Source organism: Xenopus laevis, chromosome 5L (assembly GCF_017654675.1).
Source record: "Xenopus laevis strain J_2021 chromosome 5L, Xenopus_laevis_v10.1, whole genome shotgun sequence".
Taxonomy (NCBI): domain Eukaryota; kingdom Metazoa; phylum Chordata; class Amphibia; order Anura; family Pipidae; genus Xenopus; species Xenopus laevis.
The window spans coordinates 139,884,689-139,909,351 of NC_054379.1; the positions used below are offsets into that span (position 1 = coordinate 139,884,689).

The 24,663-nt window shown below is 39.2% G+C and overlaps 1 protein-coding gene across 1 annotated transcript; it reads left to right on the plus strand.

The window, feature by feature from the left end:
• The first annotated feature begins 784 nt into the window (after positions 1 to 784).
• On the plus strand, positions 785 to 23,501 carry tf.L (transferrin L homeolog). The gene is given in 17 exon segments (NM_001089601.1): positions 785 to 894; positions 4,113 to 4,276; positions 6,314 to 6,422; positions 6,995 to 7,186; positions 8,125 to 8,263; positions 11,173 to 11,228; positions 11,323 to 11,486; positions 12,764 to 12,923; positions 14,578 to 14,726; positions 15,072 to 15,168; positions 16,681 to 16,722; positions 18,007 to 18,162; positions 19,835 to 19,988; positions 20,953 to 21,017; positions 21,583 to 21,767; positions 22,284 to 22,479; positions 23,334 to 23,501. Coding segments are annotated over 17 exon segments (2,106 nt in total). The 5' UTR covers positions 785 to 851; the 3' UTR covers positions 23,369 to 23,501.
• The last annotated feature ends 1,162 nt before the right edge of the window (positions 23,502 to 24,663 follow it).

Genomic DNA, 24,663 nt, shown 5'->3' on the forward strand with positions numbered 1-24,663 from the left:
TCCACATTTTGGCTGTTCGGGACTTTCGAAAGTTCTGTACTGGTGGCCCCCCTTCAGGCCTGGGCCCGGTACACTTGTACCCCCTGTGCCTCCCTGATGGCGGCCCTGTGTGGTTCCACCACATACTGTACCTTGTACCTGCTTTGGGCATTGTGTATGTCCGGTGTATAAGGCACAACAACTCAATTTTTTTGACGTGACCCCCACACCTGATCATACATGAGAGGACTTCTTTACTTTCTGCAATGCTTCAGCAGAGAGTCAAAGTTGAGTACAGCAGTGCAGTCAGTTATGAGGTGATTATTTAATTGCTTATTGTCTTACCCTTGTTATTAAATAATTTCTCACTTCAGACATACTTGTATTAAAAGTCAATGGCCATGCAAGTGAGTTGCTAAATACATCAAGGGGTTTGTGAGTTGCTCCTATCCAAGAAACAGACACATACACACTGGGAAAATGCACAGAAAACAAATAGCCTCTCATTATGACTTGGAATTGAGCCTACTTATTGCCAAGATGTTGCACGGGAAATCCCCACTGAATCCCCTTTCTTCAAGTCTTCCTGCTGTAAAAGGTTTATTCCACCCCATCCCGGGGGTCTGCAGAACTTCAGCCTCAAAGGTGGTTTTGTGCCAAATACTTCACTACGGGAACCAGCGAGAGGCACAAAGGAGGGGGCATTATTGGGAAACTCCAGAAGGTAAACATTCCAGGGATACAAAATCTGATTAGTCAGCACCTATGTCCTGCTATAAAAAGGCAGCAAAGGAAGGCACAATCCCTCCTTTACTGACAGAGGATACATTTTGAGGGACATTTACCTTCCAGCCCTGAGTAATCCAAGGGCAATGGATCTTGCTCTCCGTGTGGCGCTGTGCCTGAGCATGCTGGGTAAGTTAAGAATACTATATGTAAGTCTCCTCACCTTTTGGATTCATTTACATTATTCTTCTCTACTTAGTGCCCTGTATTTATATTATATATATTGTTCCACCTGCCATACACAATGTCATCTCAATCTGTTTGTTTGGAATATAATCCATTTTCTTATAAACTCTATTAAGAATGAATGAAACATATAATATATTACTATCTATCACATTTATTTTCATTGAGGCTGACATATCAAATAAAAAACCAGAGACTCTCCAATAAATGTATTTAGGGCTGTGCTGACTGCAAGTAAATGCAAAACAATGAATGCAGCCCTGCTGGCAGGTGTTTCTACAAGCGTCCATGATTTTATCTGGTATCCCTACGGGAGCTAGCGCATTGGCAGATTCGGGGAGATTTAGTCGCCTGTCGACTAATTGCCTCTTCTGAGGGGCGACAATCTCCCCGAACTGCCTTCCCCCTGCCTTCCCCCTGCTATAATGCAAAAACGCCAGCGCCAATGCAATTGCGGCGCTTCGATTTCCGAAGTTGCCTCACAAGGAAACTTTGGGTGACATTCGGAAATCAAAGCGCCGCGAATGCATTGGCGTTGGCGTTTTCGCATTATAGCAGGCAGAACGCAGGGGAAAGGCAGTCCAGGGAGATTGTCACCCCGCAGAAGAGGCGATTAGTCGCCAGGCGACTAAATCTCCCTGAATCTGCCCGTGTGCTTGAACCCTAATACAGGCAGTCCTCAGGTTGCGTACGAGATAGGGACTGTAGGTTTGTTCTAAAGTTGAATTTGTATGTAAATTGAAACATAAACATTTGCTTATTAAATGCAATTTAGACAGATGTTTGTCTTAACACAATATTAATTTTAAGGGGATTGGGGCAAGTGGTTTATTCAAACTAAATGCTAATAAAATTCAAGCAAATCATAGTATGTTACTGTAATAACCTCCATATGTTAATGTGAGTTGTATGTAAGTCAGGGGTATGTAACCAGGGTCGGACTGGACATTGGGGGCCCCCGCTCGCATGTGCGAACCTCCGCATATACAGCATAAATACAGATTATTAATTGTTAAAGCACACTTGTATTGCAAGACACACAAGCTCACAATGTATTAGTTTGAGAAAGTTGGAAAATGTAAGTTTTAATATTTATTATTTAGGTTGCCTTTCTCCCTCTTTATGATGCAGCAATAAATTGCTAGATTTTTTTGTTGTATTTGGCCCTAAAGATTTAAAATGTTAGCCCTGTCATAGGATAACAGACTAGTTTGATCTTGTAGGCAGTTCAAATGTATTACTTTGCCAATAAAATACCTACTGTAAATGGGGTGTCCTGTTTGGCTGCTGGATTCAGCACTTACCAGCCCATAGAAGATGTTTCTCTGTTGCAAAGTCAAGTTCACATGAATTATTTTTCATTTGAATGAGGGAAAAGATCCCCACGCACACTGAAAATAATCAGAAACAGATGTATGCTCTCAGATAAGCTCACATTTATTCAACCACAAATCTGAACCCTAATTTGCTTATTAAAATGTTAGTGGAAAAAATATATCATTTAAAAAATAAAAAAAAGAGTTCGGTTCATTTGTCCAGAGCTTTCAATTCACATTATATTAAAGGTATTAAAACAGTATACCCCTTATTCTACCTTGCAGGAATCAAACACAAAGTAGCGTGAATTATCATTGTCTTAAATATATTGATAATGGGTTGAGTGCAGAGGACCTCTTCTAGTTGACTATGTGAATTATCATTTGTCCTGTTTAGCTCTAGAAATAAAGCCCTCCATGCACTGATGTACAACAAGAGATATACATAACTGACACACAAATACAGTGATCAAAGATTGTAAAGTGTAGGACTAAATGAACATTAACAGAATTCAGCATACTTATACTTATCTATTAGTGGAATTTGCTATGATTAATTATATATGTTTGCCCTAGCACTCTTCTGTCTTCATACATTAGAGTAGCATTAATACATAATTGTTCAGGTGATTTCCCATAGAGAGGGCACACTGAAATTCTTCCAGTATGGCAGCCCCAGCCCGTGAAGACTACCCAAGGCAAACACCCCAAAATACACTTCCAACTTGTACACTTTTGTCCAAAATTACTGTAGTATTGGTCTCACTGTGTTTATACACGACCCTCATTCTAGCCAGAGACATGGTTAGTCTTGTCAAGCAGGGACCAGGTTTGTGAGATTCTCTACATAATCTAAAGAGAGAGAGATATTATTTTATTATAGGGCAGAGACTGTGTAAAGCAATGATTCAGTCTAGATGTGCACAGACAGGTAAAATACAATTGGAAATCCAGTACTATCAAATGTCAGTAACATAAGGATAACTCTAGGGGTCTAAGTGCAGAATTTTCACCGGGCTCCCAACCCAGCACACCTCCCCTAATCGTCCTTATTGATAACTAGGTTAACAATCCCAACTTCACTGGTAGTTCCACCACTGTCGAGTATAACTGTAAAGTGGGATAGTGGGAAGAAGGTAGAAGTGCTATTAGAAGTTTCTATAAAATCCTACAAATATGTGGAAACTGGGTTTCAAGAAGAAATGTAATTTTTTTGGTCACAGTATTTTTGCCCTTTATTTGAATAATATAATAAACAAATACAGAGAGAGAGAGAGAGAGAGAGAGAGAGAGAGAGAGAGAGAGAGAGAGAGAGAGAGAGAGAGAGAGAGAGAGAGAGAGAGAGAAAATAGAAAACCTAGACAGAAGGATGGAAATAATGGGAGAGCAAAACTAAAAGGGTAGTGAGAATTGAAAGAATAAAAAGACAGTCTTTCGTTTTGAGACCTGAAAAGTGAAAAACAGTGCAAGATTTGCAGGTCTAGTAACAGACAGGAGCAATTGAGAAGGTGTTACTTCGCTGTTTGCTAACTGGTTGCTGTGGGTTACTAGACCTGGTTAAATTGGATACTTGAGAAGTCATTGCGCAGCAGCACACTGTTTTTTCACCATCTTGGAGTGCTGCAGCGCATTTTCTTCTGAAGTACCTTGGCAGGGTGTAAGCAACTTGCACCCAACATGACAAAAAGCAGTGGTATAGTGGAAGCAACTCCAACAATACTATCCAATAGACCTGGTTAGATTGTACCCCTTTTATTCCATGGCCCCTTTAAGTTGCTTGAAACGCTTTCTTTGCTTTGGTGGCAGATTTCTTTTCGAATTACATGTTCTCTCTTTCCTATGCAGCCTTGTGCCTGGCAATGCCAAAAGAAAAGCAGGTGCGCTGGTGTGTAAAATCTAAGAGTGAACTCAACAAGTGCAGAGATCTGGTAAACACGTGCAAAAACAAGGAAATCACATTGTCCTGCGTGGAAAAACCCAATACTGATGAGTGTTTAACTGCTATTCAGGTAACTACATTGTATTAGCTACCTGTGCTTATTTTATTAATAGGGCAATGGCAACAAGTTATTATCAGAAAGTCAAGTTCTATTTCTGAAGCAGGAACTGATGGATTCAGAAATCCTATAAGGAATGTATTGTGGGACCTGAGTTCCCATAATATATACAATAAATAGAGTACCCCTTGTTGTAGAATACAATAAGATTATAAGTCACCTTAGCGTTCTTTTTATACGGTCACACAGTAGTGAAGTGCTCAACCTCTGTGTATTTTCCCTTAGGATCAGGTGCAAAGTAGTATATTACCCAACCTGCCACGGGTCTGGAAAATCATATACAAAGTCTAGAAAACTGCAGAACACTCAGCAAGGTGGATCATCTTTTTAACTACTGGATTTTATTGGCTCAAATTCAAGACAAAGAAAGGCAACGTTTCGGGCCTCACAGGGCCCTTTATCAAGCCTTTTCTAGACTTTGTATATGGAACTCTAATATCCGCATATTTTACAATAAGGGGTGCGTTATTTGTTATAATCCACAGGTTTCAGTGTGGCAGAAATTACATCACTAAGCATTGATTATAACTAATGATATCACCGTAAGCACAGTTAATAACAATATAATTTACAGGATAATCGTGGTTTGTGTGTATATATATATATTTATATAAATATAAAAATGTATATACTGTAAATAAAAAAGGCAGTGCACTCACAAGGCTTAAAAAGTGAGAAAAATACAGATTTATTAAAAACTGCATTGTTTTCTTTCAATTCTCTCAATTTGAAGAGTTTATCCTGCAATGAGAGTGCGACAATTTTTCATTTACCAATATATATAATTATACGATGTGGGAAGATTAACTTTTATAATGGTAGGCAAGTGGGTTTCTTAGGCAGAGCTGAGACAATAAAGGAAAGCTACGGAGGCATTTTATTGTCAATAGATTAGCTGCAATGGTGCAAGCTAGAATGCTATATTTATTCTGTAGAATGTTTTACCATATCTGAGTAAAAAGCTCTAGAAGCTTTGTTTAGGATAGCAGCTGCCATATTAGCTTGGTGTGACATCACTTCCTGCCAGAGTCTCTCCCTGCTCACTTATAGCTCTGGGCTCAGATTACAGCAGAGAAGGGGGGGGGGAGAGGAACAAACTGAGCATGCTCTTGCCCAGGGCAATGAGGTTTAAGCTGAAAACAGGAAGTCTGATACAGAAGCCCATGTGTACACAATAGAAGGAAAGAAATGTAGTGTTTCTTTTGACAGAGGACTCAGATCAGCATTACTTTGAGGGTTTACTGGTATATTTAGGTGGACCTTTGTGATAAGGCTTACTTAGTTTTAACCTTTCCTTCTCCTTTAAAGTTACCAGGAGTGGCTTTTTGCTGCATCTGAACTAGTGGGGGCGCTGTTGCCCCTGAGTGCAGCGCCCCTGAACACACCTCTTTTATAGACAGTAGCAGCTCAGCTCTCACCTAATTACCTGACTGAAGGGAATACTAACCCTATCTGCACTTAGTATCCCCATTCAACCCATATCATACATCATACTTCCGTGTACTTTTTAGGCAAGACAGGTGTGTTTCCTAAACACACTGAAACACTACAAGCTCTTTGGGGCAGGGACCTCCTCCCTATTGTCTCTCTTACCACACGGCATTAGTTCACTGGCTGGGGGAATCTGTAACAATAAAATCAAAATATAAAACAACAGAAAATGGAAAAAGCCTGAATATAAAGGTTCCCTAAGGTTACTGCTAGAGGAACATTTTACTCTCAGATAAACAAGGAACAAAGCAAACAATGACCTACTGCTTCTCCCCATTCTGGCTTGTTTGGTGGGAGTGTGACTCCATAGATAGGTCCCACACTATTTAACTGTCAGTCTAATGTTGATCTACCTCCAAAAGTGACTAAACAGGTCCAAGAAAGGGTGAAGGGAAAAATATTGTTTCACAGATATAGACTTCACAACAAATATATAAAGTCAATAAAAAATACAATAGAAAGGCAGCATTACTAAAAGCAGACTTTCTGTTCTTTCAGGAGGACCGTGCAGATGCAATTTGTGTGGATGGAGGCGATGTGTACAAAGGATCACTGCAACCTTATAACCTCAAGCCAATCATGGCAGAAAACTATGGTTCACAGACAGGTAAGTCATGTCCTGGTAACTAAATGACTAAAGCATAATAACTGTCCTACATTCTACTAGACATGCCACATTTCAGCATTTATACATTTCATTATACTCTCTCCTACAATATATTAGCACAATGATTCAGAGACAAGGATGAAAGAGAAATTGTTAAGCATTATGATAAATTCCATGTATCTCAGCTTCTGGCGGGAAAATAAAAACAAAGCAGGTAATGCAACGTTTTCTCCGCAGTGGTGTGTACTGTGCCTTTAAAGCACTGGGCTGCCCCACAAAAAAATCTTTTGAGGGAATCTGGTGTTCACCCATAAGCCCCCCAGCCCCAAACAAAACTCCCAACCCTAACCTGTCCACATATCTAATGCAAGTGGGTGGGCGGTATATGTTTGAATTCTAATGTGGCTGGGAAACAAGCATACTGTAGAACAAGTGATCCGGTTCCCCTTGAACCCTGGACCCCCCTCCTCCTGTTAGACCATGGGGTTCAGACACTTTCCTGTGCAACATCTTATTTTGAAACCAATAGAATTAACATGAAGTTACTAAAAGGCTATGATTAAACTTTGCAGAAACCGACACGTGTTACTATGCAGTGGCAGTGGTAAAAAAATCCAGCACGTTTACATTTGATGAACTGAAAGATAAAAGATCATGCCATACCGGAATTGGCAAGACTGCTGGATGGAATATCATCATTGGACTACTCCTGGAGAAGAAGCTGTTGTCGTGGGGAGGGCCAGATACAGAAAGCCTGGAAAAAGGTTTGTTATAGAATACAACTTTCTGTGTTAAGGCAGGATTTATAGAATGTGATATATAGAAAAGCAAACAACTTTATATATAGCAATATGGAAACCAAGTTTTCCTTAATAGTAAGATGAAAAACTACCCTTGGCACTATGTACTAGCCCTACTCTCAACCTAACAATTATAAGCTATTGCTCTTTCTAATTTTATTGTTATTGTCATTTTTTAACTTTTATCTACTATGTTGTATTAAAAGGGTTGTTCGCCTTTGAGTTAACTTTTAGTATTATATAGAGAGTTCTATTCTGAGACAATTTTTTTATTTGCGGTTTTTGAGTTATTGAGCTTTTTATTCAGCAGCTCTCCAGTTTGCAATTTCAACAATCTAGTTGCTAGGGTCCAAATTACCCTAGCAACCATGCATTGAATAAGAGGACAGCAATGGCAGCTTTTATAGCCCAATGTATGGCTGCCTTAAAGTGATACTGACACTAAAAAACTACTTTTTAAAATATGGATGTACATGAAAAGTTACCTATAGGTCATGCTTGATTGTTTTTTGCTGAGAGGTCTGTTTTTGTAAGTAATTTGTTAGTTAGTTCCTAAACCTGACTGTTTTGCCAACCTGACTGTCCCATCTCAGCCTGTCAGTTAAAGTTTCTATTGCTAACGGACTCCTGCTGCACAAATATGGCAGCCCCCCTCATAGATGAACACAGGGAGTCAGATGGGTTATTGGGCAAATACTTATATGGCAAAATTACAAGTAGCAAACAATGCCAATATGATGATAGATGTAAAAAAGGCATAATATCTGGTGTCAGTATTTCTTTAGGTGCGAGTGAATTCAACATTTTTTAAGGTTAATTGAATTTTTTTAAATGAATTGTTAGATAATGGTCTCAGGCATTAAATGACAATTATGGTTCATGGTTTACATTATCCTTTTCAGCGGTTTCAAGATTCTTCAAAGCCAGCTGTGTCCCCGGAGCCAAAGAACCTAACTTGTGCCAGCAGTGTGCCGGAAAGAAGGAGCATAAGTGCTCACGCTCTAACAACGAACCTTACTACAACTATGCTGGTGCATTCAAGTGAGTGTGACTTGTGAGTGTGGAAAACAATTCCTGCTCCCTATTGTGGTGTCAGTATGCAAATTATTGTTTCGACTTTGCGGAACATATAGAATTTTATCAGCCAAACAATTGATAGCTCCGTTCATAGTAACATACATGTCTAGAAGATGAAATTTAAAGAAGACTCATGAGCCTGCCTGCAACTGTTGCTCGGAAAAGTCTCAGTCCTTGGCCTCTGATTTGGCAATAAGAATCCCATTACCTTTATGATTATGGTATATATATATATATATATATATATATATATATATATATATATATATATATATATATATATATATATATATATATATATATATATATATATATATAAATATACAGTATATATATATATAGTTCCTATAAGAATAATACAAACTATTTTAGTTGACCTAACATTAGAGGTGATTTACTATAACCCCAGGCAGAAGTGCAAAATCATTAAGGAAGCAATTGTTAATGCAAAATGCAAATAAATGGTGAACTGCGCCCATTTTTTTTCATTCTAGGGCTCATTTATAAACAGTGGGCAAATTTGCAGTAACCCATGGCAACCAATCAGATGATTGCTTCCAGCTCTCAACTTGCAGCTGACTGAAAAAAAAGCTAATGACTAATTGGTTGCGATGGGTTACTGCCCAAATTTGCCTGTTGTTTATAAATGAGCCCCAGTTGTCTTCAAATGACCCATTGTATGGTTTTGGAATGTAAAAAAAACCACAGTACCTGGAGGAAACCCACACAGACACAGGCAGAAGAAGACAAAAATTAACATTTATTATTATTTATACACTATCATCTCTAATACCAACCTGTAAAATGATTACTTATGAAGTCAGACTTTTCCTGTTGATTGTAGCATGTTAGTATATGCTTATATGCAACCCTAAGGGATTTAGCACATGGGTAGACTCGTGAGGCAACTTCGGGCAGGGGGAAGGCAGTTCGGGGAGATTGTCGCCCCAAAGAAGAGGCGATTAGTCACCAGGCGACTAAATCTCCCCGAATCTGCCCGTGTGCTAAAGCCCTAAATACAGACAGCTTGATTGCTCATGCAAAATTGGCAAGAGTCAGATATATATATATATATATATATATATATATATATATATATATATATATATATATATATACTGCAGATGGTGTAATTTTGGTTGGTGTAGTCAGGGTCACAAGCTAGTGGTCAACACAGGCAGAAGTCAACTGTCAAAGAACAGATTTGTGTTCAAAATGAAAGAAGCAGATAGGAGACAAGGAATGGCACAAGAGCACAATCAAGACCAAGAAACAAACATCTAATGCTCAAAAGTACAGCAACAACTTAAGGGTTTGTTGTAAAGTGTCATTTTCACCTTCTAAAGCAGCTCTGGGAGGGGGGGTCGCCGACCCTGTAACTTTTCTAAATTGATACATGTAGTTGATACATTTCTAATCTTTGTCCCTGCTGAGCAGAATCTCTGGGTTTCATTACAGGCAGCTGTTAGAATTGATACAATAGTTGCTAATACTCCAGAGATGCTGCTGAGAAATGTATCAACTCAATGTTGCCAAATAGTAATAGTTTAGAGTCTGCACCTGAATTACTGAGCTGCCAGACTCAAACACCAGAGACACGAACATTTAAAATTTAAGCTTAGATTTTGGAAAAACAGTAAAAAATAAATAATGGAAAGTAATTGAAAAAAGTCTTTATTTCTCGGGAACAATCTGAAAACAACTGAACTGAAAAAAGTGTTAGGACGGTGACAACCCCTTTAAGCTATAGACCTATAATAGTCAGTGAGGGGGCAGCAGAGGGTTGCCACCGCACCCCTTTAAGGGCTCTTACACACGGGCGTTTTTGCCTGCGCTCCCCTGTATTGCGCTTTCTTCCGTTCAGCCTCAGGGGAGCGCAGGAGTAGACGCACTGAATTATTGTCAATGGGGCTGTTCTCACACAGGCACATGTTACCACCGAACGCAGGTAAAATGCAACATGCTGGGTCCCAAACTGCGTTTGGCACTTACTTGCATCTGTGTGAGTACAGCCCCTTTCAAAATAATTGACTGCGTCTACTCCTGCGCTCCACTGCAGCTGAACGGAAGAAATCGCAATGCAGTGGAGCGCTGCAAAAACGCCCGTGTAGTAAGAGCCCTTACAGACGAGCGGTTTTACCTGCGCTCCCCTGCGTTGCACTTTCTTCCGTTCAGCCGCAGGGGAGCGCAGGAGTAGACGCACTGAATTATTGTCAATGGGGCTGTACTCACACAGACGCATGTTAGCACGAACGCAGGTAAAATGCAACATGTTGGGTCCCAAACTGCGTTTGGCACTTACTTGCATCTGTGTGAGTACAGCCCCCTTCAAAATAATTGACTGCGTCTACTCCTGCGCTCCCCTGCAGCGGAACAGAAGAAAGCGCAACACAGGGGAGCGCAGGTAAAACTGCTCGTCTGTAAGAGCCCTAAAGCTGAACACGTTTGGAATCCACAGCCTGCATGGCTAATTAGCAATTCATTTAGATGCATGCTGCAGACTTATCTTTATCTTTATGTGCAGCAATGCATCATATATCTAAATGAATTGCTAATGAGCCATGCAGGCTATGGATTCCATATGTGTTTGGTTTTAAAATGGTGAGGTGGCAACCCTAGCCCGGCAGCGTGTTAGGCTTAATATATCTGTGTGATCCCTATCATACTTTAAAAAACTATACGCTGTAGATCGTTTCCGTTTGGTAGTAGTAATAATCTCATCATGGGATAACTCACTAGAATCTTAAGAGTTGCTATTAAGGTCGCCCATTATATTAATAACTGTATATTTAGTTTGTTGTGTTATTAGAACTACTCTAATCTAAGGAAATTATAAGAGGGATCCCCCAAATGAAACATTTTTTTCTATACAGGTGTTTGCAAGATGACAAGGGAGATGTTGCTTTTGTGAAACAGTCAACAGTACCAGGTAATATGCAAACAATATAACAAATTCTATGACTAATGATATCCTCAGATTGTTAACTACTTATGAAATATTCCTTGACATCTCTCCATTTCAGAGGCATTCCATAAAGATTATGAGCTGCTGTGCCCGGATAATACACGGAAACCCATAAAGGACTATAAAAAGTGCAACTTGGCTAAAGTCCCTGCTCATGCTGTGCTGACTAGGAGCAGAGATGATAAGACTAAGGACATCATTGCGTTCCTCCAAGAAGCACAGGTTTCACAGTTTCTCATTCCTATGTACAAGTGCAGATGGGAAATATAATGCTTGAACAGGGCTCTCAAACCTTTCCATGTAGGGGGGAAGCTAACAAAGGTCACATAAAGATAAAAGCTCCTTTTTAAAGGGGTTGTTCGCCTTTAAATGAACTTTTAGTATGATGTAGAGAGTGATATTCTGACACAATTTGCATCTGGTTTTCATTTTTTTTATTATTTGTGTTTTTGAGTTATTTAGCTTTTTATTCAGCAGCTCTCCGGTTTGCAGTTTCAGCAATCTGTTTCTAGGGTTCAAAGTAACCTAGTTACCATGAATTGATTTGAATAAGAGACTGGAATATTAATAGGAGAGGGGCTGAATAAAAAGAGGAGTAATAAAAAGTACCAATAACAATACATTTGTAGCCTTACAGAGCATGTGTTTCTTATGTGGGGGTCAGTGACCCTCGTTTGAAAGCTAGAAAGAGTCATAAGAATAAGCCAAAAACTATAAAAAAGAAATAATGAAGCCCAAATGAAAAGTCACTAAAAATTAGCCATTCTGCATTCTACAACATACTAAAAGTTTTTATTGGGCCAACACATTTACACAGTGCTTATGAGAGATTACAAATTGCAAAAAAATGAAAAGCCAATACCTTGATCAAACGTGGGGTGTTCCCAAATTTATTGTAGTGCTCCAGACACATGAGTCATGTTCAGACGTTTCGGGACAAACCACTGCCCTTCCTCAAGTGACCTCTTATGAGAGATTATACAGGTATGGGACCTGTTATCCAGAATGCTCCTGACCTGGAATTTTCCGGATAACAGATCTTTCCATAATTTGGATCTTCCTGCCTTAAGTCTACTAGAAAATCAATTAAACATTAAATAAACCCAATAGGCTGACTTTGCTTCTAATAAGGATTAATTATAGCTTAGTTTGGATACAGTACAATGTATTGTTTTATTATAACAGAGAAAAACTAAATAATTTTTTAAAATTTTGACTATTTGGATAAAATGGAGTCTATGGGAGACGGCCTTTCTGTAATACAGAATTTTCTAGATAACGGGTTTCCGGATAACAAATCCCATATCTGTACATTATTTAGTCCCTGCTACAGTAAAGCTTACAATTTAAGTTCCCTGTTACATTAACACACTAGAGTTAGACTTCTTATGAGCTGATTAACCCACCGGTATGTTTTTTTTGAGTATGGGAGGATACATAGAGATAAAATACATTTACATACCGAGTCAATTTTCTGTTGTTGTTTTTTTTTATTAAAGAAAGAATGTAAATTGTTCAGCTCCCAGTATGGAAAGGATTTAATTTTCAAGAACAGCGCAGTGAGTCTTATTCCCCTCCCACCTTCTATGGATGGGTTTCTGTTCCTCGGAGCTGATTATTCCAATGCAATCCAAGCGCTGAAGGAAGGGGTGAAGGAGGGTAAGTCTGGAACATAATCATGGAAGAATTCTAGTGTCCCTTCAACACAAGCTACGAGCAGGAATATCCTAGCTGTTCTAGGAGAGTTTGCTTCTACAGCCACTTTACCCTCAACTAAACAATTTAACCCCAGCATTCAATGAGTGGAACTAAGGGGACAGTGCTCCATCTACATTGCTCTCTCTCTTACTGTCTAGGGCTCACATACAAATGCAAGTCTAAAGTGCTACTTTGAACATAAAGTGCCATGATTTTTACCTACAAAGACCTTTGCTTTTTTGCAACTGTACAGTGAACCTATCCTCCTAACTAGAATCCCTTTAGATATTTAGAAAGTCAGGTTACAGGGTGGCAGAATTACTAAAGGGCGAAGTGGCTGTCTCTATCAAACATTTACTAACAGACATGACAATTCAATAGCGAAAGAGACTGTCGCTAGTGTAGTTTCACGCCCTATCGCCAGGCGACTTTTCGTGAACGACCGTTACTCAAATTTGTACACTATAGTGTGAATATAACAAACCGTTACCTCTTTCGCCAAACTTTCCTTCGCCACCTTAGACCTGGTGAACTGATAAGATGAAGCTTCATCCTCCTCAATCTTATGCCAGTGACATCATTTCCTGTGTGCCAAAAAAGTCATTTTTTAAATTTTAAAGCAGGATTGCCTTCAGAAGTTCTAACTATTAAAGGGCATGTAAAGTCTAAAATAGAATAAGGCTAGAAATGCTGTATTTTGTATACTAAATATAAACATGAAATTACTGCACCACAAGCCTAATCAAACACATAATTTATGCTTTCAAAGTTGGCTACAGGGGGGTCACCATCTTGTAACTTTGTTAAATATCTTTGCAAGACTAAGACTGTGCACATGCTCAGTGTGGTCTGGGCTGCTTAGGGATTGTCATAAACAAAGCTGCTTGAGTTCTGCATGGCTGGGAAGTAAGGCGGGGGCTCCCCCTGCTGTTCATAAGTATGATTGTTTCCCTGCTCAGCAGTTAGGGACCGTCTGACAATTCCTCTCCACAGCAGTAAATGAAGGGAGAATTTCACTGCATACATCAGGATTCGTATAAAAACGGTACACATTTTTTAATTAAAGTATATTGCAGATAGGTTTCTTTTTCATTAAAGAAAGTAAAAATGGAATTTTATTTTTTTGCCTTTACATGCCCTTTAAAGATGTTTGTGTTAACATTTCAACCATTTCAGGGGCATGCCACATTGGTTTTAGGATCTATTTAGTCTTTATTTTGCTTCCTTGGACATTTGTAATAATAAGTGGCCACTTCAAGCATTTGCACCAACATCTCTAATAAAGACGTATATATGACCTATATGTATCTGCCCTATTCAAATTGAACTAACTGTAACACTTCTGCTAGGCAGGAACAAACATTAGCAAAAGTTTGCTTTGGAATGCTTGCGCTCACAAAGTAACGCTAGTGAAACTTCACCAGCGTTCGGCTGCAGAGATGCAACTTCGCATTTAAGTGAATTTGCGTAGTGGTAGCGAATTTGTGCCTGGCGAAGTGGCACAATGTGTGGCAAAGCCTTTGAAGGCAAAAATTCACCCTTTAGTGAATTTGCCCCATTGTGTTTCTTTTGCTATTACAACACGAACAAGAAAACCTGATCTGGTCCTTTTCAGATGAAGTCCCTGCAGCTGAAACGAAAGTTCGTTGGTGTACACAAAGCAAGGCAGAAAAAAACAAGTGTGATGACTGGACAACTATTAGTGGTGGCGCCATTGAATGCACTGAGGCCGCCTCTGCTGAAGACTGTATTGTACAGATTCTGGTGAGATTTTACCATTTTCCCCATTTTTGCTGGGTCATACATGAAATACTTATATTTAAAAATATGCATAATATAAAAAGCAGCAGCATTTTGCTCTTACTATTAATTAGACAGTGGTCAGATATTAATTTTAAGGAACTCAAGGGGCTTCCCCTCGCAAAAAAACAAGACTGATTGCAACCATGATTCCTACTGTTTTCTAATACTTTGAGTAAAAAAGATGCACCCATCTGCACATCAAGAATGGGTGTAATCAGTATGTAGGACCAGTGCCAATATATTTACTGTATTATGCTATAAGATATTTAACATTTCATGACTTTATGATCACTTCTTCTACTGCAGAAAGGTGATGCCGATGCAGTCACTTTAGATGGAGGCTACATGTACACTGCAGGGCAATGTGGGTTGGTTCCAGTAATGGGAGAGTACTATGACCAAGGTAAGCATGATATACTATATCCATGGGCGTCCACATAAAGGGGCAAGAAGGGGCTCTTGCCCCCCCCGGACTTGTACTTAAAGGGGTTCTTCACCTTCAAACAACTAGTTGTTTTCAGATAGATCACCAGAAATAACAGCTTTTTCCAATTACTTTCTATTTCCTATGTGTCATGTTTTTCTAATATTGAAGTGTAAAGTGTCATTTTTCACCTTCTAAAGCAGCTCTGGGAGGGGGGTCACCGACCCTGTAAACTGTTCTAAATTGATACATTTGGTTGATACATTTCTTATATTTGTGCCTGCTGAGCAGAATCTCTGGGTATCATTACAGGCAGCTGTTAGAATTGATACAATAGTTGCTGATACTCCAGAGATGCTGCTGAGAAATGTATCATATAAATGTTGCAAAATTTAAAGTCTGCACCTGAATTACTGAGCTGCCAGACTGTAACACCAGATACACGACATTAAACTTTCAGCTTAGCTTTTGGAAAAATAGTAAAAAATAAATAATGGAAAGCTTTTGAAAAAAGTCTTTATTTCTGGGGAACAATCTGAAAACAACTGAACTGAAAAAGTGTTCGGAAGGTGAACAACCCCTTTAATAATAAAGGATATTGTCTTGCCACATGAATATACTGTGTGTGTGTATATATATTGTTTTGTTCTTTTTTATATGAACACATTTCTTAAAATTAGCATTAAGAAACCTGTTATAAGTTTATAAAAGGTCTTATGGTCGGCACCCCTTCAAATAATGGACCATCCCAATGCCTATTCTATAGCTCAGAGTCTGGTTTAGCTCTACCCTTTCCCTCTGTGAGACGCTTCCTGCTCCTCAACTGAATCCGAGGAGCGAATCAGAGTAGAGAATCATGTCCTGATGAAGCAGCTTCTTCCCCAGGGCAGATGCGTGTGAATCTGTTGTGTTAAGCTTAGAGTGTGAATGCCAGTGTATATGTGTGAGTCTGTTGTGTGTGTGTGTAAAATGAACTGTTAGTGTTTATGTGTGTAAGGGCAACTGTGTGTAAGAAGGTCTGACAAACTGTATGTGTGAGTTATCGAGACTATAATGTACCGGTGTATAACTGTGTAATTATTGAATCTTATAGGTACAGGTTGCCTGTGGGATTTGCCTACAACCATTCTCTCAGTGCATTTGCCATAAAGCACATTAACCCTACAGTACTGTGCCCTGCTGCTCCATAGAATCCCCCACCTATCCATGGCCTCCCTCTATTCACTCTCCTCTTTTACCCTTTCCCTTCTCATTCTGCTGAGTTACCCCCACACTCACCTCTCTCTCTCTCTCTCTCTCTCTCTCTCTCTCTCTCTCTCTCTCTCTCTCTCTCTCTCTCTCTCTCTCTCTCTCTCTAAAACACCAGTGAGGGACTAGACAACTGCATTTATTCACCACCCCACCACTATCCAGCAAGGAGAATTGTTGGGTGTTTTGCATGCAAAAAAAGTCCATAGCCCTCTATGCTCATAATCTGTTTTCTCTGTGCAGATGACCTAACACCATGCCAAAGAAGGTCTTCAGGGACAAAAGGTACAGCGTATATTATCAATCAGTGCAATATTTCCACTGTGATACTGTATAACAGGGTGCAGGCATCTTTTAAATGGGAAGTATACCCCCTTTCCTCACATAAATTAAATAGGGCTTGTGCTGAACATTCTTTTTGGTCATTATTTTAATAGTGAAATATCTATGGCTTTTAGCATTTATTTCACTAAACAGGGTAAATCCTAGTTCATAGAAGCACAATCAAAACAAATCACCAGTCTACTGAAAGACCTCTGTATAACAAACCCCACCCTTCCCCAAGCTGAAGTCCTTGTGGAGTTTTGGATAAGGAGCAGCTCATTTTACAGAGGGCCTCTTAGCGGGCTGCTAATTTTGCCTGTTAGAACTGGAAGCTTATGTGACTTTACCTGCAGTTTCATATTATAACTTGTCTACTTCAAGAGATATCAAAAACCGTAGGTATTAAAACAATAGACTTAAAAGTATGTTCAGTACAAACCCTATTCATTAAAGTAATTAGAGGTGGAAATGTAGCAATATGTTGCAGCCATATTATTATAATCTTTAATCAGTATTATGTTTATGTCCCCCTTTCCACTAATACACAATTACATTAGTGTACGACACAATCTCCAATTTACTCTCATACAAGCCTTACAGAAGTTGACAAAATTGCCAATTAAACGTGTGGAAGGTAAAACATAGTGGACAACTCCTGCTTGTAGATAATATTCTTCACTACAAATAGTCCTTTGTGGTAGAAAGACATCATACAATTGTAAGCTTCACCAGTGAATTCTCACAACCACATCATTCATGGAATTCCATCAGGTGATTGCCCTTATGTGGAAACCCTTCCAATCCTAATGCATGTTACAGACCCTTTCCCAATAAACACCCGTCCAGGTCCTGAGTGTAACTTACAAACCAATACAGGTGTAGGATCCATTATCCAGAAGGCTCTTAATTATGGAAAGGCCATTTCCAATAGTCTCTATTGTAATAAAAACAATCAAATGATTCCCTTTTTCTCTGTAATAATAAAACAATACCTTGTACTTCATCCCAAATAAGAAATAATTAATTATTGGAGGCAAAACAAACCTATTTGGTTAAATTAATGTTTACATTTTGTTAGTAGAATGAAGGTATGTAGATCCAAATTACCGAAAGACCCTTTATCCAGAAAATCTCAGGCCATGAGCCCTTTGGATAATAGGTCCCATACCTGTACTGTGCATTCTGTAACCGTCACATGATGCAACTATTGCATCATTAATTTTTACCCATATTGTGTGCGCACAGGTGTATATTATGCTGTCGCCATTGCAAAGAAAGGCACAAAAGTCGCATGGAGCAATCTTAGAGGCGTAAAGACATGTCACACTGCCGTTGGACGCACAGCTGGCTGGAACATACCTGTCGGACTAATTACCAATGAAACCAAGAACTGTGATTTTGGTAAGTAAATCATGTTGATGCATTATGGGGCATGCACTCCATGTAGAGCATAACAGTAGACACAATGGATAACAGTGACAAATATGATAAACAGTGCCCTTCCAGAGACCTGAGATATCAAGTCAATGATAGGTCAGTTGTAAATCTGGAATTCTTCATAGAAGTACAGTCATCTTTAAACTGTGATTGCAATACAGCTCAACGGCTCACGGGCCCATGTCTAGAGTTAGAGAACTTGTAGGCAGTTACAGCTGCAAATTGTAGCTTCAACCAACATATTTTTGTATTCCACATTCACTTTAGTCTCTCGGTCATTGAAATATGAACTCAATTAAGTTATCCCATCAGGACCACACCGAATGATCTTCCATCTGCATTCACTAGCTTTCTATCTTGCCATATGAAGACTGATTTGCAGTTTAACTGAGCAACCCCCTGGCAAAGTAGGCAAGTAGTGTGTGATATGGAAACATATTGGGTGGAAATACATACTGATTTGCCTGTCACCTTGAGGTCTTTAGAAAGTTCTTCTACATGTTCCAATTTCAGGCATTGGTTTGGAGCAATGGGATCAATGCACGGTGTGCTGAAACCAGGTGGCAGGAATATTCTGAATGTACATAGTACCCACTTTTAGGGTGTACAATATGCTTTGAATGTGGAAACTTGATTTTAAAGGGGAACTCCGGCTTCCAAACCAAAATTTGGTAAAGATGCCCACATAACACAGAAACCCCTAATATATCCATCACAGAATAAATGCCATTTTCTATGGTAAAATCCAGCTGTTTCTTCTCTTTCTGCGTCACTTGCAGGCCCCGACTGGCAATCTGTGGGTTCTGGCAAATGCCAGAGGGGCTGCTATAAGGTCCCATAGAGAAATGCCAGGGCCTATTTTAATTCTCAGTCCGGACCTGGTCACTTGAAATCCTGGTAGGGAAGGAGGGACTAAACACTGATGTTACAAATTGTAACAACTTCTCCACAGCTTACAGACAGCATGCAGGAACTACATAACCCACAATGCATTGCACTGGGATGTTCCATTCCTTATTGATATCACATGTGCAGGGAATTGTGGGGTTTGGAGGATGCAGGCCGAGGACAGATGGCTGTTGATACAAAGTAACAGTAGTTAGGCAGCTCAGCAAAGTAGTCAGACAGATCAGCAGGAGAGCAGGGGCTAGGGAGGCTAAGGAAACTGTTCCAAACCATCAAAGATCATGAAAAGTTTGCATATTTTGTAATTGCTGTATATCGCTTGAACTTATGTTTACGTTTCAAAAAGCTTAAATTATGTTTTTGTGGAGTTGCCCTTTAATAATACCCCATACTGTAAGTATTTTTCTTTTGTATGCCCCATAGACATACTAACATGAACTGCATATGGGAGCAACAAAATCATGTAACACCAGTGCATCCCTATTAGTGAAACTGATCCACTTGAAGTTGTAACCTGTGTTCTTGTGCATGTCCTTGCTGTAGTCACATTTGATTTCCAAAGGGTCATTGATTGGTAACCCAGAATTCGATACTCCAAGCTTGGATCTACCCAAGGGTTTCTCACATTGTACTTTCCCTGTGGAGATGATATTTCATGTGCTTTAGACAATGCTTTATTTAGGAGTTTGGGAAATCAGCATTTGGATCAATACACTTATTCTTTTGACAGCTAGTTACGTGGGTCAAAGCTGCGCTCCTGGTTCTGATGTGAAATCTAAACTCTGTGCTCTGTGTATTGGAGATCCGGAAAAGCGTTTGGAGAGCTCAAAAAAGTGTTCCCCCAGTGCCAGTGAGGCATATTATGGATACAGTGGTGCATTCAGGTATTGTTTGAATCTATATAAATATGGCAAGGATAAAAATTTGGGTGACAGTTCACTTTTAGAGCAAAATTGATACAACAAAACAACGGAAACAATCACAAACAACGTATATACAGTAGCTCATGCATCTCATTAGATGGGACTTCATAATAAATGTTATTATGGCTCACTGATCACAATGCCATGTGCAGTGCAACACCTCACTTGATAACAGCAACCCTTTTCATAGATAACAAAAGAACAGTGCCTTTTTGAAGACTTGCAGTCCCAAGCACACCTCTGTGTGAAGCCCTACAAGTTCATGTAAAACAAAGCTTTGGTTTACTCTAACTACTGCCCCTTTCCTACCCCTAGGGGAAATAATGAACATTATATAAACAAGACCCGCCCTTTGCCTAACAGCTGCCTATGTTTCGGTTTTACACATATGGAACAGTTCTTAATGTAGGGTATTTAATGGGAAAGAGTCAGATTAACTTCTACTCTTCCAACAACGTCTCTATATAGCCAAGGAGGTAGAATCAAGTATAAAAAAGAGATTATTTACCACACATTATACTATACGTTCTACAGTCCTCTGCTGCACATTTTTTTGGGGCTGCCCCTACTTGAGGATCCAGCTTGAAGGCCAGACAGGGTGAAATTTAGTGGAGGGAAGTGATAGGAAAGAGCAGTCTGAAGGTCAGTTTAGGTGAGATTCAGACTAAACACTTACTTGTCGTAGACTATGGCATATAACAAGGGTAATTCAAAAATAATTACCTGCTTTGAGGTCACTGGGAGCAACATCCAAGGGGTTGGTGAGCAACATGTTGCTCACGAGCTACTGGTTGGGGATCACTGACTTATATAGAAATGTTTCATAAAGCTGACCAGTAGGGTCCCCCAAAGATTGGACATCAAAAGCGAACTTGAAAACAAATATGTAACATGTTTCTCATGTGTGTTTTTTTTTTTGTTTCAGATGTTTGGTCGAGAAAGGGCAAGTGGCTTTTGCAAAACATACCACGGTATTTGAGAACACAGACGGTAAGCTATTACTGCTGCAAGATTTTTCTGATTGCTTGTCTGTTAATGGATCTAAGGCAATCTAAGGCAATGTAGACCACCACTTCATACATATCAGCTTAGCCACATACAGGTTCCCCAGGCTTCCTCTTACATCTGTTCCAATTTCCGTTGCATTTGGGAGGGGGGCAAAGGTGGCAGGGGTGTAACTACAGAGGAAGCAGACCCTGCAGGGGGGCCCAGGAGGGGCCCATGCGGCCCTAATTCATGCACAATTTCAATAAGTATTGGTAAAACAAGTCAACTTCTAGACATTTTGGGGGCCTGAAAAATAATTTGCTGTGGGGTCCAGTAATATCTAGTTATGCCACTGGTTAGTGGTGAGATGCAAACATCCAATATCACCATAAACAGCTGATAGCAATGAAGTAGTAATTTGCCAATATAAATAGGGCCTGTAATGTGTAAGAGAAGTTAGAAATACTAAAAGATTCCAATATCAACACAATCCAGTCAGCTACAACAAAAACAAACATTGTTCTTCATATCATTTATTAAAAAAGAAGCCTGCCTTTCATTTTACTAGGAAAAAACCCTGCAGGCTGGGCAAAAGACCTGAAATCAGGTGATTTTGAGTTGTTGTGTCCTGATGGCAGCAGAGCCCCCGTCACTGATTATAAGAGCTGCAACCTTGCTGAAGTTCCTGCCCATGCTGTTGTCACTTTGCCAGAGAAGAGGACGTTTGTTGCGGAAATTGTTGTTAATCAACAGGTAACATGGTCTGGGAGAGAGGGTTGCATAAGCATTAGCTTTAGGTACAATATCCTTAAAATGTAGGAAAAATTACAAAGGTGTGTCCTAATCCTGGTTATAGTTATAGCCAAAACTGTCAAATTCCACTAGGGAGTTATCCAAATACTATTTTGAGTTTTTTAAAAAATTAGAGTTTCGAGATTTATCATACTCTGGCCTTTTGAGAATTTGACTATTTGCCACCGTAAAACCTGCCAAATTGCTGTTTATGTCAATGGGAGAGGTCCAGTGATCATTTTGGAGATGTTTGCAGCCTTCCTGATATTCGAGTTTGCTTGAATTTGATTAGACAATATGGTGATAATCAACACATAGATTTTAGGTAAGAGAGTTTTTAGGCAAGATTGTTGTAGTTCATTCTTGCACTAAGATTAACGGAACTGACTCTGGGGCTAGAACTATTGAACAAGTCAATGACCACCACTGTTTCTCTCGACATAACAAGGCACTTACCCTGCTCCTTTCTGATTGCAGTCATTGTATGGCCGAAAAGGATTTCAAAAAGATATCTTCCAGATGTTTGAGTCAACTGGTGGCAAAGACCTTCTGTTCAAAGATTCCACCCAGTGCTTACTGGAGATTCCTAAGAAAACCACAATGCAAGAATTCCTCGGAGATAAATATCACACTGCTGTTACCAGCCTTAATAAATGCAGCACCACAAAATCTGGTAAATAATCACTGCTTGCAACTTAAAAGGGTAAAATAGAAATGCAAGACTCCCCTCACATGCAGCAACTTTCCACCCACTTGGACTGACTGTGCCTGATTCCCTTTTGCCCCTAATTTCCATCCCAACCTCAATACCACAGTGCCCCATTGATCTAACAGAAACATTACACCTTATGATGTTGCTCTGCATAGAAAAAAAGTCACCTGGTGTTTCTCTCATCGGTTCTAAACAGAGCAACAAGATATTTCTTTTAGGGATGTACGGAATCCACTATTTTGGGATTTGACCAAATCCTGATCTGTATCCAAACAATAATTTGCATATGCAAATTAGGACACAGTGATTGTAGTGTGTAGAAAAAAAATTGCATTTTCCTTGTTCATGTGACCAAAAGTCACATTTTAAGGTTTTGGATTCGGGTTAGCCAGGCACTTGGATTCAGCCAAAAAAGGTTCCACTAAATCTCAAATTCATTATACATGAAATTGTTTTAAGGGTTAATATTTCCATATTATTATTTTATTATTCTTTTGCCTTATCTTAAAAAAACTTTATAATTTGCTTGATATCGCCAAGACCCCCATGGAATTTTTTTCTCTGCAACTATTTGTGTTTTTATATCTTAGCGACCAAATTTGGGTAAGGAAAGGCATAAGGGAAATTCTTTCCATATGTGACTACTCATGAAGTGAATTGAATAAAAAAAAGAGAGAGTTACTTTTGTTAGGGATACACTCTTGGCAAAAAAGAAAAGAAAACTTAAAGAGCATGTAAAGGCAAAAAAATTTGATGCATCATGTTGGTCTAGGAACAGCTTTATTGATCTCTTTCCTTTGATTTCTCCTAAACAGGGCTCCTGGCTTCCTGCACATTCCACAGCTGCTGAACAAATGTATCATGGTAGATTGTCCTGTTTCCATCATATAACCCCAAACCTCAGTTTATTCTCAGATGTGGGAGGGGGTATTTGTGTTAGTCTTCTGTTGTTTTTGTTTATCCAATAAAGTTTTACTCACAAACTCTGTAATGGTCATACTTTATATGAAGCTAAATACCGTATATTACAAGATTTTGGAGATGACAATATAAACATGTAATGATAGTGTACAAGATTCACATGGGAAAACAGCCACAGACCATGGCATGATGACTACCAAGCATGCACGAGGACATTGACCTCAGGGAACTTATCCATAGGAAGGATGTTAATAAACTTGAAATATGTTATAAAAAAAAAAAAGTTGGGTTGATTTTTCCCTTAATTTGCAAGGAGCAGGCATGATTATTTTAGTCTGGACACATATTTTTATATGAGGGAAAGGTGAGACTGCCCAGTGATAGTGAAAGGGAAGAAGGTTAGATATTTTCTTGAAGAGCAAAAATACCTAGGCCTACAGTTAATCGTATGTATGAATAATTATTTGTACGTAGATGTTTGTTGATATGTGTACATGTGTGTGAAGATTGGACTAAGGCGGGACAGTACTGCTGGGAGTAATGCTAAAGGGTAGAACCTGAAGGACAGTTCTCTTTTTAACCCAAATTAACCAGGTAGCCTCAGGCTTTTCAGAGGATTTCACTTCAAACGGAATAGGTGAACAAATAAAGAGATCCAAACCCATACGAGAAGGGACTGAGACTGGGCTTAATTTAAGGAAGAAACAGCAAAACATACTATGCCTAAATATCCTCACAAATTCAAGAAGCAGTGAAAGATTGCATAAGCTACACTGAGAAACATTTCACCAGCCATTTGGACATATGTAACATCATAACTTCACTTTATCCTTAATATTTTTATTCTCCTCATTCAAAATTCTCTTCTCTCTATATAAGTCTACCTTTCTCATCTCTCATTTCTTCCATCCCAATGTTTTGTCAACCTTTTTTTGTCTGTCCATTTCAAACCCATTTTTCTTCTGCAGACCCTTGCCTTTTCTCTTCTGATTAACCTTGGTGCTAATTATTCAATTTGTGCTGCACCATTCTGAACCATTACACATTCGTATCCTCTCCATTGTCATTGTTTACTCTTCTGCCCTTCTCCCCATTTCTCTCATTTGCATCATCTTCCCACCACACGTTTAGTTGGCCAAAAAAAGAAACAAAGCCGTATGGCTGGTGACTCCAAATCTGGCAGTGCACTGCTAAAGTTTATTTCTTTAGGATCGGGTTTCCATG